Below are 27,297 nucleotides of genomic sequence, written 5' to 3'. Positions count from 1 at the left end.
GCTCCCCCTATCCTGAATTAATGAGACACTAACCCTTTCTTGAGCTGTAAAACTCATTTTCTCAATGGCTGGGGTGGAGAGAGATGGCATGTCCCAGCCCCTTCCCACCACTGCCACTGCGTGTCCTCCTGCCACCTCCAGTCCTGAGTGAAGGTCCACAGCACAGGGGACATGGTGTCAGTAAGTGCCCCCATCCCCATCAGGCTTCCCCTCATTGTCTGTCAAGTTGGCTGTCACCAACTGCTCCCTGCAGAAAAGCTCTACATGGCCAAGCTATCCATGTCATTCACAGTGATGGATGTGGCCTGTGGAATCACAGAGATTCAGTGTTTCTCAGGAATGCCTCATCTTCTGCCCAGAAGTGCCACATGGCAGCAGCATCAACAAAACACAGGTCAATACACGGGGGAAAAGACCAAGGAATCAGCTCCTGGGATGGCACAGCCACAAACCTCCCAAAGCCCACGGCCCACACATGCCAGGTTTGAGCTGCCCCTTACTGGAGGTCAGGTGGGGACATGGAACTCCCATACAGCCCTACAGCAGGATGGGACCCAACCACAGGCACGCAAGGTGAAAGCAATGATGGGGAATCCTCACAGGACACACCAGAGGCCAGAAAGTCCCAAAGGGTGTGAATGTGACAGGGCTGACAGCACTGGGACCACTCACACATTTCTGTGCAGTGGAGAGGAAGATTTTACTGCCAGTTACCTCCATGGAAACCCTCTGGGCACGATGGACTGCACTGGACTTACGCTGAAATCCCAACCTGAGCCAGAGCAGTGGCCATAAGAAATCCCAATAAATAATCCATTAGGTGTCTACCAATCCCCACCTTGCCAGGGTGACCAGCTGCAGCCACAGCTCTGTGGTTACCTGACAGGTGTGGCAGAACCGGCTGCAGGCAGCTTACCCTGCGACCTGCTCGTGGGTACCACTGTGCTCACCTTGACCAGCCAGGCTCTGAATTGGCACATGGGGAGAGCTTTCCTTGCTCCTGCATCCACAGCAGGACACGCATCCCCCTCTGGTGACAGCTGAACAGCGGCAGTGCCGGGCCAGCACAGCAGCAGCACCGGGCCAGCGCAGTGGGCGACCACGCAGCCCCGCTCCCCCAGCCCAGTCCCCTGCTTCCCACCAGCATGGCCAGTGCTCAGCGTGCTCTGCAGCCTCGCACAGGATTTGGCCAAGTGGGATTAGTCAAGATGAAGCTCGGATTGACCCCAGCCCTGTGTCTCCAAGAAAGAAACTGTAATCCGGTCCCTGGCAAATCAGGGAGCAGAGCAAGCACTCAGGGATAAATCCAGTGAGTTTTCCACCTGCCCCAGCAGCTGAGCTCCTCCAGCAGCTGAGCTCCTCCAGGCACACACCCCAGCATTCGTTTCCTACCAACATAAGGTACATTCTATGACTGCCCAATGCCACCTCAAGATTAGTATTTTGCAGAGGAAATGAGCGTCAAGCACGATTTTCATGACAGACTGACAACTTCACACTGCTCATATTTTGTCACATTCGACTTCCTGCAAGAGGACAAAGCCGCTGCCTCACTGCTTGTCCATGCAGCTGATGGAGCTGCTGCTTCCATCTCTTGTCCCTGCCTTGTCACTGAAATGCTCTGCAGTACATATACAAGGAAAAGAGGCAAATCTCTTTGCTGAGGCAGAAAGGCAGCAGCAGCACAGCAGACCTCCTCCGAGGTATCTCCCATCACAGCCACTCTGGGGCTGCTGTCACGGGAATCAGATGCAATGGGGCACAGCACAGCCTTCCTGGGAAACTGCACAGGGACCAAGAAATCGGAGTGCTTCAGCAAAATGGGAGATACAAACCAGGATTTATGATGGAATCTGCTGTAATTGAGACAGTGAAGTGGCAGCTCTTAAGAGAGGGCTCTGTGACAGCTACAAACACGAAGAAGCATGCACACAACGGCCCTGCCCACTGCACCCACCCACAGCACCCGGTGCCCGCTGGCTCCGTGGCAGGGCACGCTTGGGGTGTCACTCCAGACTGACTCGTGCTGTGAGGGACCAAAGCAAACATATCCTCTCTCTGAAAAGGCTTAAGCCCTGGATATTACTCGTGTTAATTATCTCCTACATACGTCCCATGGCACAGGTACAGCGAGTGGTACTCGGGAGCATGCCGAGGCTGTTACACAAGGTCACAGGGCTGCAGCTATTAGACTGGGGGCAATTCAAATCAGCAGAGCTCTTCTAACGATAGTAAACACCTTGCTACGCAGCCTGAGCAGAGTAAAATATTCCTTTTGCACTATGTGGGTTAGAAATTCCTCAGAGGATGATGCTCATCAAGTGCATTTAAACCATTAAGCCAAATGGGTGAGAAATTATGGCAGCAAGGTGCATCTAAAACCCTTTTCCACTTATCTGTGGTTGAAAATTAAACCATGGATGGATGTGGCTTTAATTTAAAGCACAACCATCACAGGACAATTACACATCAGATTTACACCAAGCTGCAGCAAAATGGTTACAGCTATGTAAATATCTGTCTAAGTAAAATCATCAAAACATTCGATCAAATGGGGCTGGTGGAAGACTCCTCAATCTTCTGTCCTCAGGGACCACAGGCACTGCACAGCAGATATCAATAAGCATAACACTGAGCACTTAGAGCATGTTTAACCTCCCAGTGCCCTGCACCTCTGCTGGGCTGCTCGCCAGGAGCAGGAATGGCAGCACCTGATCCCAGTGCAGTGGCAGACACCAAACAGCAGCTGACTCCTCCAGCCACACAGCACTGAGCTGCTACCAGGAGTGGATGGGCTGAGAGTAAAACAAAGGCTGAAACTTTCCAGGCAGTGAGTGGACTCCAACTGTGTCCAGTCCTCTGATTTTTTAGTACGAATTTCTACAGGGGGGAAAGAAATCCCAGGGCTTTCCTGGTGTGTTTGACTAGAGAAGGAAGCACTACCTGGGATAACACCCCTCACACTGCTGCATTTCCAAATCCTCCCTCCCAGCCTGCTGAGGGCTGACAGCCCCAGCTCCGACAGCCAGATGCCAAGCAAACCGCTCCAACGGGCTGTCAGGTAACAGCATGTTAGGCTGGATATGCTGCCTGAAACGTTAACAGCAGATACATATCTACATGAAATAAATGGTCTCCTGCTCTGTAAAGAAAAATGCTGCCAGTCACCAGGAGCAACCCTGTACAGAAACAAGAATTAACCTCCTGCCCAGGGTTCTCAACGGCTTCATGCACAATGGAACTGGGACCCACCAAGTGAGGCAAGGACAATCATAGTAACAATTTCATATGTATAAATATAAAATGCACAAGTACTCAAAATGCAAATTCTGACAGGGTGTTAATAAATTACAAGCTGGTCTGGTCTGATTAGTGTCATGACCAAGAGGAAAACTCATTTGGAGGAAGTACTTCTGCTCCTACAGCAGCAGCTGCATGTGGGAATGCTCCAAGCAGGGAGAGCTTCTGCCCTGCCTCCTCATTGGGATGGGCACAGCCCGTGGGGCACCACAGCACACTGTGGCACTGGGGTACCAGACACGAGACGCAGTGCGGCGCTGGCAGCATGTCTGCCCAGCATCAGCCCAGCCCGGGCATCCACGGCAGCTCCCCAATCCTCTCCCATGCCCATGCACCAGTCATAGCACCGGCCTCTGCCACAAGGATGCCCTCCAACACCAACTGACCACGGCAGGATGGCATTTCAGGTCCCATGGCACACAGGTGACACCAGAGGTAATGTTCATCCAAGTCCCTGCAGGGAACGGCTCCTCAGCCGCCATGGTCCCCCCACACTCACCCGCAGCATGGTGATCATGGAGGGGTCTCGGAGACGGCCATCCTCATCCTTGAGGTTGTATCCCTCCGGTCTCTTGTCCCGCTCGCTGACCTTCCATAGCTTCACAGTCTTATCTGAGCAAGGAGAGAGGAGAGCATCATAGTGGCTGCTCCCTGAGCCACCCGTTGATGGACACGCCAAGGCCACACAGGCTGGAAAAATCTCCTGTTTCCCCCAATGCCATGTGCTGGAAGTGGTGATAGATGTACCTGTCCCCACAGCAAGCTGCTGCTGCACAGCCCTGCAGAGGAGCAAAGATGTGCAGGGCACACTGGCCCTGGACATGCCCCAAAAGACATGACAGGATGTCTGTAGCTCACCCAGAGTCATGCTGACATTCCCCTTCCAGAACTGTGCAGAGCCCAGCACTCACCAGGACTGAAGGCAGCTCCCACCCCCTGCAGCTCCCTGTCTCCTCCCAGCATCCCACCCCCACCCCCCTGTGCCACAGAGCCCCCGGAGAAAGAACACCAGGAACACATGGGGTTATTCTGAATAATGGTGTTTTCTTCGCTCCCTCCTGGCAGGGACTCCATCCATAGTTTATCATCACTTCCACCAGGTTTCATACAAAACCCCATCATCCATCTTCATTTTTTCTCTTACACAGCAACTCCAAAGCAGTGCCAATTAATTTTGTTTTTATTAACATGCTCTATTGAGGAGGGTTCAATACGAAATGTTAGTGCAACAGTAAGAACAAAAAGAAACAGCATAACCCGGGAGTATTTCCAAACTAATTGTTTTGATAACCTGCCTGCATATGGAGCACCCCCCAAATGGAAGGGTAATATCCCTGTTAATCAAAAAACTATTTAAAAACTCAATTAACAGAACATTATGCTGTATAATTAATCTTCATTGCATTTCAATGATTCTCCCCCAAATGAGTTTAATAAGTCTTTGAATTTTATTACAATGATCAATAGAGTCAATTCTATAACACAAAGTAAGTTGGTTATGGAAGATAATTAGACCCCTCCTTTTCCCCTGAAGTAATTAAGTCACATCCATCTTAAGGTCCCATTCATCCCAAGTAATATTCCTAGATCCTCATGATATTTATCAGAACATAACGTGGAACTGCTGAGCTGAACACAACTGCAAATTGAAACAAAACACCTGCAGTTTATATTAAAAAAAAAAAAAAAAAAACCAACAAAAAACTACCAGGATCCTGAGAATAAAAAATTTAAGTTGTTGGTAGGGAAGAAGCCTCCCTCTCTCCCTTGAAGGGAAGGGCTGCCATGAAATACACCTGGTGCACAGGGATTGAGCTCTGCCAGACCAATTCCCCCAAGACACCTGTGTTAGCCTGCAGGGAGGGTTTTTAACAAATATTTCCCCAAAGAAACACCACAGAGCAGACTATGCCTGGTGGTGGGAGCCCAGGGGCTGAAGCAGTGGGGCGACATTGCCACATACCATTGGTGGAGAGCAGGAAATACGCCGCGTTCTGCTGCGGCAGCCACCGTATCTTATTGATCTTCTCCTCAATCTCCAGGCTCTTCAGGTAATCAAACTCTGGCTCGTGGCTCTGGAAGGTGCTGTAGACATTGTACTCTCCCCTGCGGTGGGGCTGGTTCTTGCTCTGCGGAGGGACAGGGAGGAGCTGAAGGTGTTGGCACCTGGCTCAGGGCCCTCTGGGGTTTGTGATGGTGAGTGCAGGGCTGAATGCCCGGGCACAGCCTCTTCTGACAATACTCCTGGTGTGCTCGGTGGGAATGGAGTAGGAATGGAGACGAAATGGAGAGGGAATGGAGTGGAAACAGAATGGGAATGAGAGGGAATGAAGCAGAAACAGTGAGAATGGAAAGGGAACGGAACAGGAACACAGTGGGAATGGAGAAGAAATGGAGAGGGAATGGAATAGAAACAGAGAGGGAATGGAGAGGGAATGTAGCAGGAAAGGATCCCACCCCACCGTCTGTCCCTGGTGAACGGCTGGGGCCAAGTGCCAGCTCCTGCCAGGTGCTGAACTCAGCCACAGAAGAGCTGCTGGCAGCAGCTACAGGTACAGGATGGGCAGCTTTGGTTTGCTCCTCCCTTGAGCAGGAGCTACATAGATACGTTCGGAGCGATGCTGGAGGCTTAAAGTTCAAGAAAAGCAGTAGAATAACGAAATGAGAGGAAAAGGAGAAATGAAATAGCTCTGGAAAGGCTGATGAAGTGTATATACATGTGATGGTTAACCACTGAGTTCTCTTCAGCATATGTAGAAGTATTTTTAAAGCTTTAACCATCATCGAACTGTGACACATCTCATGCCCAGGTCTGATGCATCCCTTCCAGTGCAGCTGAGGGCAGGTCCACAGTCCCGCTGACTGAGGCCAGGCCATAGCAGCTAACTGGGACAGCTTCAGAAATGGTGGGGACAGTCCCAGGTGGCAAGAGCTGGTACAGCTCCCCCAGCCAGGCTGGCTGGCTGCCCACCAGCACAGGGCCATGCCGAGGGCTGAGGGCCGAACACACGCTTCTCTGGCAGGCACAACTTTCAGCTTCCAGCAAAGCATTTGCTAGCATTTCCTGGGCAAAGTTTTGGAAGGGAAACATAATTGTTGTATCCACCTACACTTTCCAGAATTTTGGTGGTATGAGGGGTTCTTGGGGTGGTGTCATCTCCGAGACGGGCACTTGCCACACACTCAGATGTGCTGCCTGATCCCTGTTACACTTGGAGCAGAAGAATGCAGAAAATGCGATGCTTGGAAGGTGATTGGCAGGAGAAAATCTGGCCCTACTGATGTTAATAGTTGCTTTTCAGCTTGTAGTGTGCCAGGAGAGCCCTGAGCTTAAGAGTGATGCAGGCGGATTAGGGAACAGCAGGACACTTCACTTAAAAGGATAAAATGGGCATTTTGCATTCACTGGCACTTACCTCCTGCTCACGCTGAAATATTACGACACGGCCCCCCTTGTCCCCTGTTGCCAGTAACTCTCCAGTGTGGTTGAACTCAACTGTGGAGATGATGTCAGCTGGTAAAAAGAAGACAAAGACAATTTAAGTAACTGCAGCCTGACTTCCACAGGCATCCAGAAAGCACCATTCCCCATACAGCTATGTGCCTCGTCGGTGCTCTGTACCCTGTGGCATCTCCATAAATCCCTGGTTTTCTATTGTCTCTAACACTAAACAGGCCTGGCATTTCAGAACTACGTGGCCATGAGCCCAGACCCACCTGGTGTTCCTGCCCCCCTGCCCTGGCCTGTGCCCCAACGCTGGTCCCAGTGGGATTTCCAGGCACTGTGCCTGTGCTAAATGCAGCCTGAGGACCACTGTCAGCAGCAGGGGCACAGGGCTGGGCAGTACAGTATGGCATGGCACAGCATGGCACGGCATGCTCCCCTCGTGCCTTGGGGAGCTGCCTGCACCACTTGGGGTGACACGATCAATTCCTGGGACCTGGGGATGGCTTGGTGCCAATGGTGCCCCCAGCACCTCATCTCAGCACCTGGCTGATGGGCAGATCTTGCTCCCACCCAGCCCTTGTGTCACCTCCTGCCTGAGGTGGTGGTTTGCCTTCACCCTCAGAGGAGAGGGCACAGACAAATTAAGACCACTTCGTCCTCTCTCCCTGAGCTCCCCAGGCAGAACAGCTCAGGTGACCACATCTACATTTTTGCTTTCCTCTGCCCATTGCTGAATCTCCCATCGCCTGCCAAGGTAAATTAAAATGATGCCTTTCAGCTCTCCATCAGCTGAAAAGCCACTGCACTCGCACCACTCCCCTTCCCCACAAACCAGGGTGCCATCTCCAGGGTTCTCAGTGGCAGAAGCCAGGGGATACACAGGGACCCGTAACTGCAAACGCTTTAATCTGCAGTGTTTACCCTTGAGGCAACGCAGGCAGGAGCTGCTAATGATTGGATTTATTTGGCCTATTTTTAGAAGAATGTCAGAGGTTAATTCCACGGCAATTACTGCCCAACTGGTGCTCACCCAGTGCCTGGGGAGCCACACTCCACCAGCACAAAGCTGGGGAACTGGAAGAATGACTGCAGCCTTGGAGCCTCAGCACTGGGAGCCGGATGGATTCTGTGATGAACAGCACTTGGCCGTAGCAGCTGCCGGCTCACTCCTGCCATTTGCATTCCCTGCCCTTCTCACTCCTGCAGCACCAGAACTGATAGGGTTGCGGCCCAGGGCTGCAGCCTCAGCAGCTCCGGGAAGGAGCAGACCCCGGCGCTGGCCGCGGCTGCAAACGCTGGCTGCGCACGCAGGCCACGGCACTGCCCGGGCTGCGGGCACCTCGGAGCCCTCCGAGCACTGCTGCGCTTCTTCCTGGGTCGTAGCTCTGGTGTGTGCCAGCAGAGAAAGCCTCGGAAACACATAACTTGAGTTGCCCCTCTTCTTCCCCATGAGTTTTATCCCTCAGATACAGACTAGAAAGTTACCTCAGCAAATGAGAAAAGACAAAATGCAGCGACTGGCCCAGGCTCCTGGTGCAGCTCAGAACACCACTGAGGGTCTGTCTTCCAGGACGCCAGCCTAGACAGCACGCACCAAACGCACACCCCGTGCTGTGGCATCTCCCAGACAAGGCACCTCAGAGCCCCCTCACACAGCCACGGGCTCCCCCAAAACAACACCTCTGTGCCCAGGACCGCATCTCAGCCGAGCAAGAGACTCCAGGCGGATTTAAGAGTCAGAACAGACAACCCATCCTGGCAGTTGTGCGGCACTCACCAAAACACACACCACTGCTCACCACACACACCAGTGCTCTCAGGCATACATGGCTAGACTGGCTGGCACTGAGCTGGAGAGCTCCAAGGCAAAACACTTCATTCCTTCACATGGAACCTGTATGCCTTGTGGACATCATGGCTGGTACACAGTGCCAGGAAGGGCTTAACCATCTGCTGCCAACATTCAGGAAGGCTGAGGAGTGCTGCAGAGGGGCTGAGCCCCACTCTGGCTCACACCAGTGGGGCAGTCTGCAGCCGGGCGTGGGCAGCACCCAGCAGAGATGTCAGTCTTTTGGAGCTAAAGTTATGGAATGGATTCTGAACTTCTTCAGATCACCTACTCTTCTCTCTTGTTTGGGTCTGAACAGTTGCATAAGTATCATTCCCATTTAGCAAGGTTCCATAACCACCACATCCAGAAAATTCCTCCCAAGGGGCAGGACAGGCATTTTTAACACCTGTTAGAAGCTGGGGAGGGACACTGGGACAGAGCAAATTCCATCCATGCTGCTGGAACCTGTCCAACTCACTACAGCCTGTGACAGTCCTGCAGAAGCAGAACGCAAGCTGCAATTTCATGGAATGGCCGTTGGGTGTGACACACACGAGAACAAACACATCCCTGGGAAGCTAAACCAAAGCAGCCTCCCGTTCCCACAGGGAACTGCAACCACAGCTGCTGACAGGAGCCAGAGCAAAGTCAGACACCTTCAAGCACTGAAATTCTATGTTTGGCACCAGCTCTGGCTCAGCAGCTCCAGCTCAACCCTGGCTCACACAGAGGTTTTCATTCCTGCAGCAGGCGCCCCCCACCCTGGAGAGCATCGCTGCGGTGTCATGGGCCGAGCGCGGTGTCACCGAGGTGTCATGGGGATAACGCACGGGGAACAGGCTTGGAACAGCTGCTCCAGCAGCAGCCGAGGGACTCAGTGGCTATGGCCAGGCAGTGCTAACGTGCACCTCATAATGAGACATGCTGCTTCCTTCTAAAATTACTCAGTTGAAAATGTACCTGTTTTGCTCTATTTAATCCTCTCCATCACCAGGTGCCAGTTTTAGGTCATTCCCTTTTCAATGAATTAAAAATAACTTTGTGTGCTGCAGTGAGCCATTTCTCAGACATGATCTAATGCATCGGTCTGTGAGCAGGGCTGTGGTCTGAGACACCAGAGCCAGGCACCACAGAGACCCTTATGCCACCCCATTTACACTGCACCCAGAGAGAAGGGGGTTTCAGGTCCACAGATCCTCCCAGACCTTCTGTTTACTCATGCCCATCATCAGGACTTCAGACAAGGATAACAATAGAGCCTGGCTAACACCACCTTTCATATGTTAAAAAATATGCCCTAAATATTAAAAAAACCTCTTCTGAGCAGAAGTATGCAACCCAAGCCCAAATCCACTGCAGCTGACAAGAAGCGTCATTCCCCCAGCACCCATGGTCTGGGCACTGGCTCTTTTCTCTGGTGTCTCCGGGCAGTAACAGCAGCCTAGCACAGAAGAATATCCAGAGGGGAAATGGGGGAGTCCCATGGAGGTAACAGTTCAGGAGAACAGAGTGGCACCAGCTCCTTTCCAAAGGTGTCTCTGAACAAACCAGAGGTCAGTCATGGCTGCTGCACACCCCACCTGCTGCCCTCGAGAGACACGACAGGGTGGTTATTAATGGAAATGCACATGTATTTGTGCTGAGATGATCAATAATTTACGCCCATTTCTTCTAAGGTTCCTTCAGCAAGGAACCTTGTGACAACAGAAAGGAAAAAACCTTCCCTATTTTTTGTTTTTTCATTTCCTTCATCACCTCCTACATGCTCAGTGCCTCAATGCGGGAATTTAAAGCAAACAGTTTCCATGGAGACTCAGCCCGCCATCCTCCCTCCCCTCCCATCTTCCCTTCCCTCAGCATCTCTGTGCCTTCACGCTCTCGTGCTAAAAATATCGAAGATGGGATTTGATTTCCGCCGTAGCGATACAGTTTTATCAGAAAAATGGGAAATTTACAACACACCCTCCTCCCCCTCTCCCAGCGTGGAGGAAGGCATGCTCTCTGCCGGGAACAGGGAATGAATCTGTTATTAAAAGAAAGAAGATAAACTAGGGAAGCTGCAGTCAGTGCTGAGACCTGGATCCCTGGAGCAGCCTGATGTGCAGCAGGGAGCTGCCCATGCAGCCACCCCTCTCCTTCTGCTCACCAGGGCAGGGGCCTGGGTGTCGCATCCCTGCCCCTGGAGCCTCCCAGGCACATCATCCCTGTTCCCAGAGCATCCCAGGCATTTTGTCCTTGCTCCCAGAGCATCCCAGGCACCTCATCCCTACTCCTGGCACATCCCATCTGCTCCAGCTTCAGCAGCATCTCCATGCAAAAGGGCCCTGGTACTGCCCGTCCTGGTGGGGAAGCCACAGGACACCACACGTGTCCCAACACCTGTGCCAGGAGCATGTGGCCCTGATGCACACAGGATGACACCCCTGGTCCAGCCCGTGAGGCCCAGGCCACAGCAGTACAGCCACTCCATGGTGGCAGAGACATCCCTGGACTCAAACCCACTGGGCAGAGGGGTGCCCCCCAGCCCTCCCAGGGGCTCTGCCTCCTGCCTGCTTTCACAGTGGAACATGCCTCCTTTGGGGTAAGAAGTGAGAGGAAGGTCTGTGACCACACAGAATCATGGAATCATTTATGTTGGAAAAACCCTCTAAAACTGAGTCCAACCATTCCCCCAGCACTGTCAAGGTCACCACTAACCCATGTCCCCAAGTGCCACATCTATACATCTGTTACATCCCTGCAGGGATGGTGACTCCTTCACTGCAGCCTGTGCCAGGGCTGGTCAGCCCTTTCAGGGAAGGAATTTTTCCTAATATCCAACCTAAACTTCCCCTGGTGCAACCTGAAGCCGTTTCCTCTTGTCCTGCCCCTTGCTCCCTGGGAGCAGAGCCCAAACCCCACCTGGCTGCCCCCTCCTGTCAGGAAGCTGTGGAGAGCCAGAAGATCCCCCCTGAGCCTCCTTTTCTCCAGGCTGAGACCTTTCCCCAGCTCCCTCAGCTGCTCCTCATCATACCTGTGCTCCAGACCCTCCCACAGCTCTGTTGCTCGCTCTCCCACACCCACACCCAGGCCCAGGAGCTGTCCTGATGACACCATCGAGACGATTCCTTCCCCAGGTAGAACTCTGCCCTACTTGGGCAGCCCCTGACCTCCTGCCCTTGACTCGCTGCTGTGCCCCTGCCCACTCAGCTCTGCCCACCGGGGCTGGTGCCAGGGGACAGGAGGGTTGTGAGGGGTCTCGGGACCACGGCTCTGGACGCCCTGCTCTCTTTATCATGTGTATAAATCACTCAGTGGACAGCACCACACACAAAGCCTCCAACTGCAGATGATAATAAATTGGGAAGCACCATAAATAACAGCAAACCAGGCTGCCAAAGAAAGGATTTAGATCATTCAAATCCCAGGCTATGAGTTGCCAAATCAACTTTAATACTGATAAGTGTGGGATAATAACTCACCACAACCATGTCCCTCCTCTCCCCACCAGAGCCCTGAAGAGAGTGATGGCTGCAGGGGTTTGCCAAGGAGACGGAGATGTGGCCCCCGACTGGGAGCACAACCAAGCCACAGCACAATGCCCACTCCCTGACTGCTGCTTGGCCACAAGGGAGAAAACAAGTGGGACACCAACGGGTCTTGTTAATTGAGAAAAAACCTACATCTGAAACCACTCCGGTGGACAAAGAAAGCACAAAGAGGTAATGAAAAATTAAGAGGCTTATGAAGGGAATGTCTGGTAATGTGAGAGCCAGAGCACAAACCCACCCATAGATCCCCTGTGGAAGTCTCAGTGCACCCCACAATCTCTGCCTCCTACCACACCATGGCAGGAGATGGACCCCCGAGCTCAGAAAGGGGTTTTGAGAAGGACACAAACTTAAGAATAACAACTGAATAACGCAGCACAACCTTCAACCTCTCAAGGAGGATTCCCAGGTCTGACCCTCAGTGACAGGCTGTGGGTCTTGCTTTGCTCAGGAAATGGTGAGACTCTACATTTCACTGTTTAAAAGAGAGCCCTTTGGTCACCCTTTCTGTCTGCCTCTCTTAAAACAAACAAAAAAAGAGACAGCAAAGTGTTTACTCTGAAAGGCACACACTGTCAGCGATGAGGAATTCATGTCCATGGCAGGGCTTTACACGCAGTTTTATGGGAGCTGCGGACTTACCAATGCTCAGGCCTGGACACTGCAAGGCACCCTGAAGGAACCAGGACCTTCTCTCTGCTCTGTCAGGTCAGATTTAACCCAGCACAGCCAGCAGCTGCAGCAGAGCCGGACCCCCAGCCCCCACCCCAACAGGGAGAGCAAGAGGCTCATTCAAAGACTCGAATGCAACTTTCTTCCCTCCCATGAAAAAGTGTCAGTGAGGAACTAAATCGGGGGGGACTCCAGGGCCCCTCAGGTACAAAAAGGGCAGGCTAAAGAGGAAGAAAGCCTGCGCAAGGCCATGGAGCTGAAGGGGACAAGGAAACGGCACCAAAGTCCCACCAGAACAGGGCAAGGTACAATGGGCAGGCTAGTGTGGGGAGCCTGCGCTATCAATCCTGCCCCAAACTGTGTGGTCCACGGCATGGGGATATAAGGTGGGAGGGCAGAGGACAGCAGAGGTTAAACTGCAATCTAATAGTATGCAAAATCACATGTGATTGATCAGCATTGATTATTCCCTGCTGAGGTGAATGATAGCCTGGGAAACAAATCAATTCCACTGCATTAAGCCCAGTAAGGATCTGGAGCATCAGCAAAATGCCCTGAAACACCATTGCTTGCTGACACCACCAAGTGAAGCACGGCACAGCACAGCACGGCACGGCACACCAAGGCACTGCACAGCACGGCACAGCACAGCATGGCACAACACGGCACAGCGTAGCACGGCACGGCACAGCATGGCACAACACAGCAGAGCACGGCATGGCACAGCATGGCACAGCACAGCATGGCACGGCACGGCATGGTATGGCACGGCATGGTATGGCATGGCACCTGCCCAACCCCTTCATCCCAGGCAGGCCAGGGCTGTGGTGAAGGAGGGAGGACAGGCTTTGTAGAAAAGCGCCGTGCCCGAACAGCTCCAAGTGTGGGGGGAAGCCCATCCCTCTGCCCATCATGAGCCTTGCTTCCTGCAGGGATCGGGCTGGAGTCACGGCTCAGATGGGACCTCCCAGCAGCTTCCGGCAGGGCTGGACACACTGCTGAGCTCTGTTGTCTGGGTACAGTTCCTCATCACGATGACATGATGCTGCAGAGCTAGCAGCAGCTGCTCCTCTTCCCCAAAATGGAATAACTCTCCTAAATTTAACAGCTAAAAATACTGGCACATTCCAAATTTCTCTGCCCTTGTTACAGCAAAGAGTAATTTCGTGCTACCCAACCTAGACAAAAACTCCCATCTGGCAATAACCCCCATGCCACTGCAGCATCCCCCACCAACGCACCCATTTCAGAATGCAAGCGTGCAAGACGTGAATTCACATCACTCCACCATCCTGGCCAGGTGTAACTACTGGAACTGCTGGAAAGGAGAGTTCAGGAGGAAATAACATAATGGAAGGGTTCGGCACAGACACTCATGGGGAGCAGAGGCTCTCACGGCCCCAGGTGCCCAGGGCAAGGACATGAGAAGAGTGGGACAAGTGCTCCTCCAGAGCCCAATGCACCAGCAGAGACCATGCAGCCTTGGGATGTGATACGTGGGGTCATCAACAGGAGCAGAGTAATAAAACAGAAAAGAAAGTGAAGGGCAGCTTTCAGGCAGAACCATAACTTAGCCCATCTGAGGAGGTGAACAGAGCGAAGCAGAGCAGTAGAGCTGCCTTTGGCCTGGCTGACCTGGCCCCTGGCCTGACCCAGCACCCTGCCTGCCCACCAGCCCTGGCTGCTCCTGGATATGCATGCAACACAAAACTCTTCTGTCTGCATCAAGATGCACAACACATTAGCTTTTGGATTAATGGCAATTTTTAATTGGTCAGGCTATGAACACCTTATTGACTGTTACACTTCACACCTGTGGTAGCAGAACAGCACATAAATCAAGACAATTAGCCTGGGACCCAAGAATCTCTACCAGTGCAAATAACCCTCACTTCGTGAGGAAAACCAACAGCTGAGCTCTAGGGTGCCCCAGAACACCCTGCTGCCAGGAGATGCAGGGCAGCCCCACCAGTCAGAGGGAGGTGGGAGAGCTCGAGGAAAGGAAACACAACCCCAACCCTGGGCAGGGTGGGAGAGGTTCACAAGTGCTACCTCAGTTAACAGTCCAGGCTGTGGCAGGGCAGACCCTCTGCACGTACACCTGAGATAAGCACAAACCATGCTCTTCAGAGTGCAACAACTTCTTTTAAGAAATCACAGAATATTCTGAGTTGGAAGGGACCTGCAAGGATCATTGAGTCCATCACTTAAGTGACTGTCCCATGTGGGGATTGAACCCATAACCTTGGCATTATTTGCACCATGGTCTAACCAGCAGAGCTAACCTTAGGGGCTTAAAGGCAAACTCATTGAGAATTGGGCAGTTACTGAATCCACAGTTTCCTGAATGATTTTTTTCTCTATTTACTATTCTTTTCTACATTACTCAGCTTGCATACGCACACACGAACATCAGGGCAGCCCTCCATGACTCACCAGTGTTCCCACTGCTGGCGGCTCAGAGGACAACGCTGGGGCAGTGACTCAGGCTGGCAGCAGCCTGCCCTCTGCAGCCACTGCCAATGCCCACAGCCCGTGCCTCCCCCAGCCCTGCGCTCTGCCTGGTTACCGCTCTCACTGCATGTGCTGTGCTGCGGAGCTGGCTCACAATGCCAGAGCATTCCAGGCAACTCATCTGACTGCTCTGTGCCTTGGCTCACTGCAGGATTTACGCTGCGATCCCTTTGCCAAGAGGCTTAGCAGCACAGCAGACAGAACCTCCTCAATATGGCTGATTTGGGCTTAGGAACCGTGATGGAAAATTCAAGTCCATCTGCAAAATACACCCTTAAAATAAATGAGACTTTGTAAAAAGCAGCTGAGCATTGATCAAGTCCTCCACCCTTTCCACACTAAAGCCTTTAAAAACTCCAATGATTTCTGCCACAGAATTGTCTGGGCACTTCTCATGCATGGGCATAAAGGCATAAGCAACTCAAAAAGCAGCCTGGTTCCTAAATACCTTCCAAAAACCTGTGATTTCCAGGGACATCACTGGTTGCTGAAAACCTGAACATCTGACACAGGAAGCAGGAACTCCCAGATGTTAACAGTACCTAGCTCTTTGTATTTACAAGATCTTTATCTCCAGCAGGAACACAAAAGCTGCTTTTCTCAAAAGGTAACACTGTGGTGAACACTGCAGCACCAGGTCTTGACCCTCAGCACGTACATGTGTCCTGGGGATGTTGCCTTGCAAACCCAGAAAACTCTCAGATGTGCACCCCAGCATCAGACTGTTCTTACAGACGAAGGGTCAGTGTGCAGACACCAGGATGGAGGCTTTCCAACACCCTTCATGTGCCATGCAGTCTGTCTTTCTGGTCATCTTGCTGCAGCCATCTGTTAGCTGATCAGCAAAAACCACTGACTGTTAAAAAATTTTAATTAGAAGTACCCAAATGTCAGCTAAGTGAGTAGAATTCAGAAGCAGCAAGCTTTGCTCTCATGTAGAGCAGCTATTTTCAGCTTACAACAGAATTTTGTTACCATCTTGCTCTGATGTCATTCTCTGTCACATTATTCCAGTTTGGTGCCCCTGGAACAAGCCCCTCGGCTGAACATGGGCGGCACAACATGCCCCTACTGTGACAAGAGCTTCTCACAGAAACCTGGCACTGAGTGCTCCACAATGGGAGCAGTAAGTGAGGAACAGCAGCGGGTCAGCGGTAAGACACGATGGGCCCGGCACATGATGGGGAATGGGAGGAGGCAAATGGGGAATGCGGCTGAGAGAATATAAACACCTTCTGCATGGGGAAACTGACCCTTCTCTGCCATAGTCTACCTCTCTGCATCGAGCACCCATAGAAGCTGTGCCCATCAGAGTGGTGGCATTTGAAAGAATGTTCTTAACTCTCCAATTCAAATTCTAAGGGAAAGCAAACACACTAACACTGTGCAGACAGTCCCTGGCATTTGTTGCATAGATTTGAATTTAATCAGATAAAGATGGCTTAATCCAACATCTGGGGCTGTACTGAGTAAAATGGCAGCACAATGGGACTGGGGCAGGCAGTGCCACCCAGAGCACTGGGCTGTGCCACCCCCACTCAGTACTAATGTCTGGGCAGACAGGGTATTTCAAACTGACATCAGCCACCACAGCGCTCTGCCAGCAGCATCTCCCCAGCCTCTGTCCCAGTCAAGTCCCACTGCCCACAGACCCCCTCTCTGGGAGGCAGCATGGCCTGTCAGCACACACCATTGCCCTCCTGGTGCCTTCAGGAACTGGTGCCACTCAGGGTCCTCCCTTCAGGATGTGCCCCATTCCCAGAGTGCCAAAGGCGCAGTGATACCTGTGGCAGGCGGCCACTGTCAGGTTCTGCCTCCACATGGGGCTCAGCGCCACTGCTTGCCGCGGCCCCACCACTCCTTGCTGGGGCACAAACCCCTCACACGGCTATGCAAGAGTTCATGGTAACCCAGAGCCCCTGCATGGGGCCAGACCACAACACGTACTTTATCTGCTTCCTCTAAAACTCATCAAAAACTATATTTTCTGCCCACTTTAACATTTCTTCCCATGGGAGATGGATGTCTGTGCCATCATTTTCAATCTGCTCCTGGAAGAGCTTGTCTCAAGACATTTTCCTTGCAGTATTTTAATTAAACTTTCTTTCTTTCAATTTAGTGTTGGGTTCATTAAGTGACATCCTGAGCCACTGAAATGAATTGCTTAAAAGTGATTTGTGCAGCAGCTTGAAGGAGCAGATTGCAGCTATAAATGAGCCTATCTTTGAACTTTACAAGTTTTGCCGCTTGGGGTGTGGAAAGCACCCAAATGCCACAAGTCCCTGGGGAAGGCCCAAGGTTAGTGTGGGCAAGGCAGCATTCCTGCCTCCTGCTGGTATGTAACACAGAGTGAAAACCACTTGTTTATAAACTGCAAGTGCGACAAATATTTCTACTTGAAAAATCAGAAATTTCATATATACATCTATCTTTAGTGGAAGCAAAAACCTTGTTTGTTACAGGGTAATAAACTCCGTGATGTTAGAGGCTTCCAAATGGAAGCATGGACATTCAGTAGACCCAGTCAAAACCCTCTTCCAGTCAGATGGGATTTAATTACGTTGACTCTGACAGGGAATTAAAAGTCTTTGCTGGGAGCTCTTTTTCTGGTATCAAGGCTGTATCATTGAAACTAAACATGGTGCTTCCCCAGCCAGGATCAGTGCAAAATATTTTTGACAAAACTGTTGGGCTGACATAATCTTGACATTGTTCATCCACCACAGTGCAGGGACCAGAGTCGGAGCTGAACCTGGTTGTTCCCAGCGAGGTCTTATCATCAACACAGCAACACGCCAAAATCAAGTAGAGTGCATGGAAAGTGATTAGTCCGTTCTAAACTAGTGGCAAATGTGGAGACAAGTACAGAAAATGCTCCTGCACACAAGAGGCCAGGCAGGGGCAGGAAGTCGTTGTTTGCCCAGACATGGCAGCAGTTCTGCCAGCAGCTCCACAAGCAACACAACAGCCACAGTGACACGCTCTATAAAACACCCGGTTCCCAGGTCACCAAGGTTCTAATTGAGTGGTTTGTGGTTCTGTTACAAATCTATGATTCTGGTGTCACAGGCTATGAGTGATTGATTCTATATCAACTGATTGCCTGCCCAGCCTTACCACCCAGGTCCATGGGGAATGGGGACTCTCAGCTTTTGGCTGCAGCATCAGGCAGAGGACACAGCCAGCACAGGACAGCCCTTTGAACAAAGCTCTGCTTAGTGGTGAAGATTGTGACTCCACTTTAATCACAGGTGAATGGTGTGACACCAAGGCATAACAATCCTGAATACAAGGCCATTACTGACATGAGAGGAGTGGGGAGAGTGTGAAAATTGCTTGGATGCAGCAGGAGAAGGGTTAGTGAGTGTGTCTGCAGCCACACGGTCAACACCCAATAGACATAACTATACAACATCCAACAACTTCCATTGGAAAGCTGCAGTGATAAACAGAATGTTGTCTTACAGACCTCACCTTCTAAAAATGAGGTGAGTGCTGGGTACTTCCTCTCTGTTACTCCTCATGCTGTCAATGAGAAAGCAGGTTACTGGATGTTACCTGACATTAGGCAACACTGCTTCTATACGCCATCCGTGGTCTGCCCGATATTTATCCAAAGACAAGGCACTGGGCTTCCCTCTCTCACGCTCCTGCCTGCTGAGGTTCACCAAGGAATGAATCACATTGTTTGAGTAAGGCCGTAGAGCAGATCTCAGCTGCCTCAGTCACACACAGCTTTAGCTCAGAGCTCCCCACCCAAACGCAGCATCACCGACCTCCGGTGACTCCGAGTGTCACTGCCAGCCCAGTCAAGCCTTTGCAAGTCTGGTGGTGTCCCAGAACGCTGAAAGATTTGGGACAACCTCTGCTACAAAGAGGGGTCAGTACCATGAACACTCGCTCACACCCACCTCGGGCGGCATGAAGCAGCATCCAAACACTGCATTTGACACCAGCTCATGGCAGGCAGAGGGAGCAGCAGTTCCACTGACAAGTGACATGCTATCCACGTAACATCCTCCTAACACAGATACAGCCAGCACCAGCCATGGTCGTGTGGCAGGGAAGGGAGAGATGCAGAATCAACCAATGGTATCATATTCCAGAGAAACGCTTGGGGCAGAGCAGTCAGCTGCCACTGCTGCTGCACATGACGAGACAGTGCTCCATCCCAGGGATGGGGGACACTGTCCGGGGGGGACAAGGAGCAGCATCACTTCCCCAAAACAGCCATCGCAGCAAGAGCAACTGCGGGACACTCAACAGGGATGCAGCCCCTGCCCATATGCCCAGGTGTATGCTGGGGGTAAGGGTCTGGATTTTAACAGGGCTGCTGGGAAGCTGCTTCCCACTCTGATGGAAATCTAGGTATTACTTAATTCAAAACAGAAAACAAACTGCACTGTGGGCTGTGAGCATGTTTGGGCTTCATTCAGGAGGGGAAAAAGTGAAAATACTAATTAACCCCAGTTGTTGGAAGAACGCCCTGCAGAAACATGATTCAGAATGGGTCACAAATCATAAAATAATAATAATAAAAAAAGCCACAATGCTCTGGGGACATTAAGCGATTACAGAGAGTTGTTATTTGGCTGATTTTCACACTTCATTAGCATGTGCATAATTTAACAAGTGAACATGCTGAGGGCTGGCAACACATAAGAGCCACTTTCTTGAAACACAAACTGTAAACTGGGACACCACAGTTAGGGAGCTTGTTTTAAATCATGATGGAAAAGCAACAGACATCAATTCTAGGCCTTCAGCAGAAGAAATGGATGTTCATGGACCACAGACAAAGCAGAGAGGTGCCATGGGAAGGTAGCAACCTGTCTGGATGTGGCACAGAGAGCCCAGCTTCACATGGCTGGGAGCCACCCCAAAGCCATTTAACACAGAATTAGGTAAATCTGGATAAAAACAACACAGTGAATCTGTGACTTTCTACTGCTCCCACTTGTCTGGCACTCACCACAGAGCAGTGGGGACGGCACTGAAGCAGAGGGCAGACAGACTTTGGGAGTTACCATCAGAGCAGGCGACCTTCCAGCACACTCATTCCCCTTCCAGCAGGGAGAAACGAGGGCAGGAAACAAAGGCGATTTATCAGTACCAAGATGGCCACATCACATGGAAGGGGCAATGCCAGGACGAACCAGACTGCCCGGGGCCCCAGGCTGCTGCCAGTCTTCATTTGCGCCACAGTGGCTGGCGGCCCACAGGCATCCCACTCCAGTGGCTGTGACACTGGGGGACTGAAGGTTCTGCCATCAGCCATGGACAGGGAAACCCTGGACCACCAGCCCAGGACACATGTTGTTCATCACAGGGCTCCCACAGCACCCAACAAGGTTGGGCAGACACGGCAAGCACAAGTGTCCAGCACAAGGAGACCTGTGAGCTGAAGGCAAAGGGATGGTTCAGATGGGGGAGAGACAAGACCTTTGCAAGAAAAAAGATATCTTGCTCCTTTTGTCCCACAGTATGTGGCAGCCACATCTCTACCCACTGTTCCAGACTGTGACTTCCCCGTATTCTAAAAGAGATTCTGTTTATGAAACTTCAAGAGGATTTAGTACTTATGAATAATGCCATGAGGTCTGGGAGATGTTTCTTTATATGATTAACTGACCACAGGCCATTTGTTTTCAACAAAGAGGCTCAATGATCCATGCACACTGATTTATTCAGCCCCCATCTAATGCAGTGCCTGACATCCTCCTGGTACCCATATCTGCACAATGATGGGAGGAATGCAGACCCCTGAGAGCCTGTGCCCAGTGCTCTACATGACAGTCCATCAGTTGGGGCAGAACTGATGGGCAGGAACCCAAGATCATGGTGGGGGAACCCAACTGGGACACCAGGTTACACAGTGAAGCAGGCCAGGGTTCTGCTTTTGGGTTCTCCCGAGCACTTGGCTCCCTGGGGCATTGCTGCACATTTCACCCACATTTCTGATCTCAGATACAATATTTGCTGCAAAGATAATGGGTATTACAAAATAAACTGGGGGTATCAGTAACAGCCCTGTCATACTGGACACCCTTGACACTGTTCGCTGATGAAATACTGCTGCACTGAAACTGTGTGTGAGAACTGGCAAATGGATTTCACTCTGAATAGAAGTGGAACTGGCAAATGTACTGTAATTGTCCAAGTTAAACAGCTGATGGCCAGTACCTGGCATCCTCCAGGTACCACATAATTTCTCTCCATAAGCACTTGATTTTGATCAGTCTGTGTTCCAGGAAAGGATGCTGGAAAGGTTATTTTCCTTCTGAATTTGGCTCTTAATAATTGAACAAGAAATTATCTGGCTACAGAAGAAGTTTGAGTTTCTCCATCCAATGAAATACAGCAACACCTGGATGGCACTTAATGTTGTTTTGTTTTGCTGTACATAAATAATTAGGAGTGAGGATGTAGTACTTTGAAGTTGAACTTAGGCGTATGAGCAAAGCTACAGTGAGAGTAATAAATTATGCAAAACTATTTGTGCTTGGAATGTTAATGTTCCAAGATGATGCAAACAGGCACTTTTTGAACCTCTTCTAAAAACCCAAGGAAGCCTTGGGACCAAACCACATGGTTTAAGTCAGTGGCCCATAGCAAGCTTAATGCTTCTGCCAGCCAGCAAGGATTTGGGCAATTAATTTATTAATGTGTTTATGTAAACAAAGAGAAAAAAAGTTGGGGAAAGTCTCATCCATTTCTCTCTGCCAAACTTACTGAGCATCATCAGACAGAGAATGCAAATCTAAAACCTTTAAAACCCAACAAAGCCCCAGCCAGCCCCAGCACCCTGACAAGCAGAACTGGTGATCCCATCAGACATACAGGACTGAGCAGAGTCGTGTCTTACCAGAGTCATGAGGAACGGGCAAAACGGTCCCTTCCAACCTCAAAAATCTATGGAACCTCAAGCAGAAAGCTACCATATCACTTATAGTTTATTATTATAGATCCCTGACTCAGGACAAGGAATATCTAATTATCCTAATTGCTTCTGCTTTGGGAATGGGCCCTTTACACTTGGATAAAGGTGCCTATAAACAACAGCATTTCTGCCTGCTCAGGCTGCGGGTCAGGTTTTATATGCTCTGAGAAGATTAACTTTATTCTTAGTGAAGAATTTAATTACAGGAAGCAATTAGCCAAGTGCTCCCAGTCAATACTGATGCGGTATGAGCTGTGTGGGAGTGGGCACCTTTGCTCCTGCACAGAAAGTCCAGGAACAGTGACATTATTGCAAAGCCATTTGGGTTTTAAGTGACACCAGCCAGACCTGGATTTCCACAGGCCAATTACAGCATGCTGACTTAAGCAACATTCAGCAGGGCTGGGAAGGGGGAACCCAATAAAAAGACAGCAGGAGACTGAAACTCCATTTTAAAACGCACGAATACATCAGTTTATGGGCTTGTTTTCTAATTGCAACACTGCAAAAATCGATGGCTTTTGAAAAGTAAAAGAAATGCACACAGTAAACTGCTTTCGAACTCTGCTAGTCAGAAAACAGTGCTTGCTGATAAATGTATTGTTTTCCCTGTCTTTTGGAGGACAGGACAAAAGAATGCCTTGAATACTTCCCATCCCCTGTAACCCTTTCCACTACATGTTAGTAACTGCAGCTACTCACTAAGCAAGAAAAAACTGTAATTAAATATACCTAAAATAGCTTTCCAGCCTCCAAATAGCACTGCCGAGGACTAACAAAGGCTAAATCTGACAACGCAGCCAAGCTGCCTGTTAGCACGCTCACATGGGAGGCAGCCAGGAAACACACTGCTGTGTACACTGAGCACCCAATGGGGCAGAACTTGCACAGGTGATATCATGGTGTATTTTTCTACTGCTGACTACCACTCACACCTCTTCCCAGGCCTGCATGTATACTGAGAAGGTACTGCTGGACCCACTAGTCATAAGACCACCAGCCCAGCAGCTGCTGCCCTGAGCCTGACACACAGGTTTTCTGAGGGGCTGGTTTCATTTGAAGGCCTGAGACTGCACGTGCAGAGGAAAAAAAGCCTTTTTCTGGCAAACCCTAGTCCTCTGATTTCATCACCTCATCAATAACTTTGCACATTGTCAGAAACAGATGGCATGGAAAGAAAGAGGTTTGGTGAGGCAGCAGCTCTCAGGAGATCAAGAACAAAGTGCCTCCCAAGTCTGGAATTCAGCTGTATAGCGGTACCTCAAACCAGGGCATGGCTCCTCCCTCGAGCCAGGAAAATCATTCCCAGCCAAGGGAGTGAAAACCACGTATTCCTCAGTCTGGCTGCACCATCACTGTGGGACAACGCGCTGCAAAGTAGAGCTGGTGCTGCAGTGCCCCTGTCTGGAGAGGGGTGCTGGCACTGGCCATGCTCACTGCTGTGGTCACTCCCCAAGGCCAAGCCACAGTCTATAAACACACTGAGGAAGTCGGACAAGATGCTTTGCCCATCCCCAGCAAATGCTGAGACAGGGCAAGACACCTGGCCTGATGCGGACAGACGCTTCCTGCAGATGGGAACATGAGCATCCCTGCAGAGATGCATCCCTCCAGAAAGAGCAAGGAGCAGTAAAATGAATCTAAAAACAGCCTCACAGGTTCCTTTCTCAAGAGAAAGCAGAGCTTTCTTAGTTAAAGAAACAAAGCCTTTAAGAATAAGACTCCAAAGCCCCTCTGTTTCCCTGGGCTGCGTGGGTCCCTGGCAAGGGGAAACACACCAGACATGAGCACAATTTGGAGCAATTTCTGGTAGTTCTGTGCAGAATCTTTCCTTCTGCCTCTGAAAGAGGGCTCTGGCTCACCCTGCACCACTCTCCTGCTGCTCCCACATCAGCAGGCCCATGGCCGGACCCACCCACTTGCCCCATAAGAAGCTGGGAGCTGGGAAGGGGCAGGGGTGAGTGAAGGAAAAGGGCAAGAGTCATGAGTCCTAGCCCAGCAAGAAGGTTCGCTACAAGCAGTGACAAGTGTGTGTGTGTGTGTGTGTGTGTGTGCAGCCAAGCACATGGATATGCACAGTAGCAAGTGGAGACACAACTAACTGCGCACAGCCATATGGGCTTTTCGATTCACAACTGCTCATCCCTTGGGAAAAGGGGTCCCCAAAATGCTTGTGAACATTCCTCTGCCCTTCTGCCTCCTTTCATGGGTAGAACACCCCATCAAAAAGGTGGAGATGGCTCCCGCCTGCCTGATAGAGAACCCTGGTCCAAAGAGGGCACCTTGCACTGTGGCTGGTTTTGGCTGTTCAAGGAGATGGTAGGATAGGTGGTAAGTCAAAGGCCTCAAAAGACAACATCCTTCTGCAACACAGACGTGTAGAACCACAGTCCTCCCATCCCAGTCCTGTAAACCACAAGGGACATAGGGACCACACAGCCAGAGATGTCAGGGATGGGATCTCACACCTGTATTTAACAGACAAAGCACCATGGCTGTGTCCATAAGCTGGGGCAAGGGAACATGCAGGTTGGGATCTACAGGCCAGGACACTCCCAGGCAACATTCACACGGAAACCGACAGCAGCATTTGGCCCCGAGAGCCAACTTAGAGCAAGGCTAATTGTATTAAGGACCACACAGCGTATTGCTTTATTTGTAACGAGTTTTAGGCTTCAGAAGCTGAGAATCCCATCTGTAAGAACAGACTGTTGCAGGATTCATCTATTAATAGCCACTGGTACACACTTCCAGCTGAGGGACACAAGGAGGGAGGAGACAACCAGATGGAGATAATGCATTAGGGTGACACGAAGCCAAAAAAAGGATGATCCACTTCCCCACATCCTCACACACATCTCAGGCTTGCAGCAGGGAGCAAATGAAATGTCACATGTGATTAACTCATAAACATCCTAATTAGAAAGTTCTTACATTAGATCAAATGTCCAAATATGACAAGACTTCAGTGTCCTCCCTAGAGCCCCATGCAGATGAGGTAACATTGTAGACTTCAGCTCCAGCTTCAAAGCAAGATTCATGCCCAGCCTGGCACTCCACTAATGGGCAAGAATCAACAAATACATCTGTAAGATCCTGTTTATGAAGTGCTTTGAGACCTGCTAGTGAGTGTGCTGGATGAGAACCAAGAGCTATTATTCTCCCTTCAATGCTACACCCAGATCGAATTCTCAAGCATCTGACTCAGGCTGACCTCCAAACCAGCCTGTCAGCAGAAACTGTTGCCACTGATGGGCATTGCAATGGTGGGAAACTTTGACCATCTCAAGATCCACGGGAGACATGAATCTGGCTCCGCTGTCACCAGAAACAGCCCCAGCTACAAGATAATCTCCGCACAGCATCATCTTCACAATCTTGGGTGAACTCAACCACTTAGTGCCACAGGTACTGACTTCTGGCTTTGTTTTTATGCCCAATGTTTTTCTGCCTGATGACTTCCATTGCTGGAAAAAGCTGAATGCCCTGTCATAGCTGGAGATGCTCTGTCAGTAACACTCACTGCTGCACTTTGCAGGAGTCCTAACAAAAAATGTCACATCAAGTTGCCAAATGACAGTATGAAACAGGATCCTCAACCAAAGTGCTCTGCTGCAGGAGAGCTTGGACTGAGCTCTACAGGGGCAGAGGGGCTTCCATCAGATACCTCCAGGGTGCCAGCAGCATGACAGCCCATCAGCACTGGGTTTTCTCCATCGCCACAACACACTTGCTAGCAATAGTTTGGAGGCTCCCCACAGCGACTGTGCCTCCAGCCCCTCTGCCCATCCCCCTGGGCTGCTTTCCACTCAACACAAAGAGCACAGCAGAAGCACAGCTCACAGCTCAAGAGTACTGCTGAGCAAAGCCAGCAAAGCTCCTGGGACTCACAGGCATCACCAGGGGCAGGCAGGGCCCCATTGCTGCAGGACTCCAGCCATGACCTACAGATGGAAATCAGGCTGGGTCTGGTGGCTGCATGAACCCCCAGACCAGAGCCCTCACCTAAGGCCAGGGTGGAGAAATGCCATCGCCAAAACTCAACAGTTTGTCACTGCTGAGAGAGGTGTGGGTCCGTGTTTGCTCTGATGCGTGCAAACAGAGCAACTCTGTGGAAGGAAACCGCTGCAGAGACGCTTGCGAAGATTGTGATGGGACTCCAGCTTCTGCCAAGAAATCAGGCAAACAACCAGAGTACCCCTGGATCCCTGCATGACTCGTATCCTCCAGCTGAGAGTGTTACCCGAACAGATCTTCCCAAGCAGAGGCAATCACAAGCAGACATCTGGCACACCGCTCCTGCTAGCCAGAAATTTTCAATGGGGAACCAGTTACAAAGCAACACTGCTCACGCTGTTATTATAATTAAGAATCTGTCAGCCTGCTGAAACGAAGGCCAAGTTTATTTAGGGATTGTGAGGGAGGGCTCTCCAAAACAGCCTCTCTAATTCTCTCTCTTCCATTCCCCAGATCCAACAGAGATGCATGTTTCCATGGCCAACTTGCCAGCTGAGGTTGGAGCAACCTCCACCTCTGCTGACATCTAACCTCCAGCAGCAGACTCCATCTCCTGCTCTGAAACAGCAAGTGCAAGGGTCCCCCTAACCAATATAGAGGTTTCTAGTGGAACTAGGAACAGCAGGCATGTGTCCCATCTGCAGGCTGGTATAGGTGGGTGAGCTGTCATTGGTGCTCCTCCTGCCTCAAGAGGCAGTGCCATGCACTCCACCTTTAGGACAGTACCTCAGGGATCTACAGAGCAGGACCCCATGGAAGCAAAGCTTGTTTTCTTGCAGGTAATTTCATGCTGGCTGAACAGCCTCACACTTGCACATCTGGACACTGCAGGTGTCCAGGCACCTTTCATAGGGCTCCAGTGCCCCTGTAAAGCCATGTATGAGATGGGCACTCTTCCCAGTGGTAGGTTTGTGCAGGAGCTGCACCACAAACACACAAGAACAAACACTTGGTGTTGTGCACTGTGTGCCTGTGCGAGTTTGATGGGTAGGAGCCAGGTGTTAAACAAGCTACAGCCCCCCCCAACACTGGTCAGTATCTGGCA

General features: G+C 50.8%; 1 protein-coding gene across 4 annotated transcripts in view; it reads right to left on the bottom strand.

Moving 5' to 3' along the window:
* PPP2R2B (protein phosphatase 2 regulatory subunit Bbeta) overlaps positions 1-27,297 on the bottom strand; it is a 67,879-nt gene that overhangs the window by 8,851 nt on the left and 31,731 nt on the right. For all 4 annotated transcript variants that reach the window (XM_069029004.1, XM_069029005.1, XM_069029006.1 and 1 more), the window contains 3 exons: positions 6,717-6,814; positions 5,264-5,429; positions 3,800-3,912 (listed from right to left, as the gene is read on the bottom strand). In XM_069029004.1, coding sequence (XP_068885105.1) covers positions 3,800-3,912; positions 5,264-5,429; positions 6,717-6,814 — 377 coding nt within the window. The remainder of the gene's footprint in view (positions 1-3,799; positions 3,913-5,263; positions 5,430-6,716; positions 6,815-27,297) is intronic.

The sequence above is a fragment of the Aphelocoma coerulescens genome, chromosome 13 (assembly GCF_041296385.1).
Source record: "Aphelocoma coerulescens isolate FSJ_1873_10779 chromosome 13, UR_Acoe_1.0, whole genome shotgun sequence".
Taxonomy (NCBI): domain Eukaryota; kingdom Metazoa; phylum Chordata; class Aves; order Passeriformes; family Corvidae; genus Aphelocoma; species Aphelocoma coerulescens.
The sequence above is the reverse complement of the archived record's forward strand: the minus strand, read 5'-3'. Positions and strand labels throughout refer to the sequence as shown.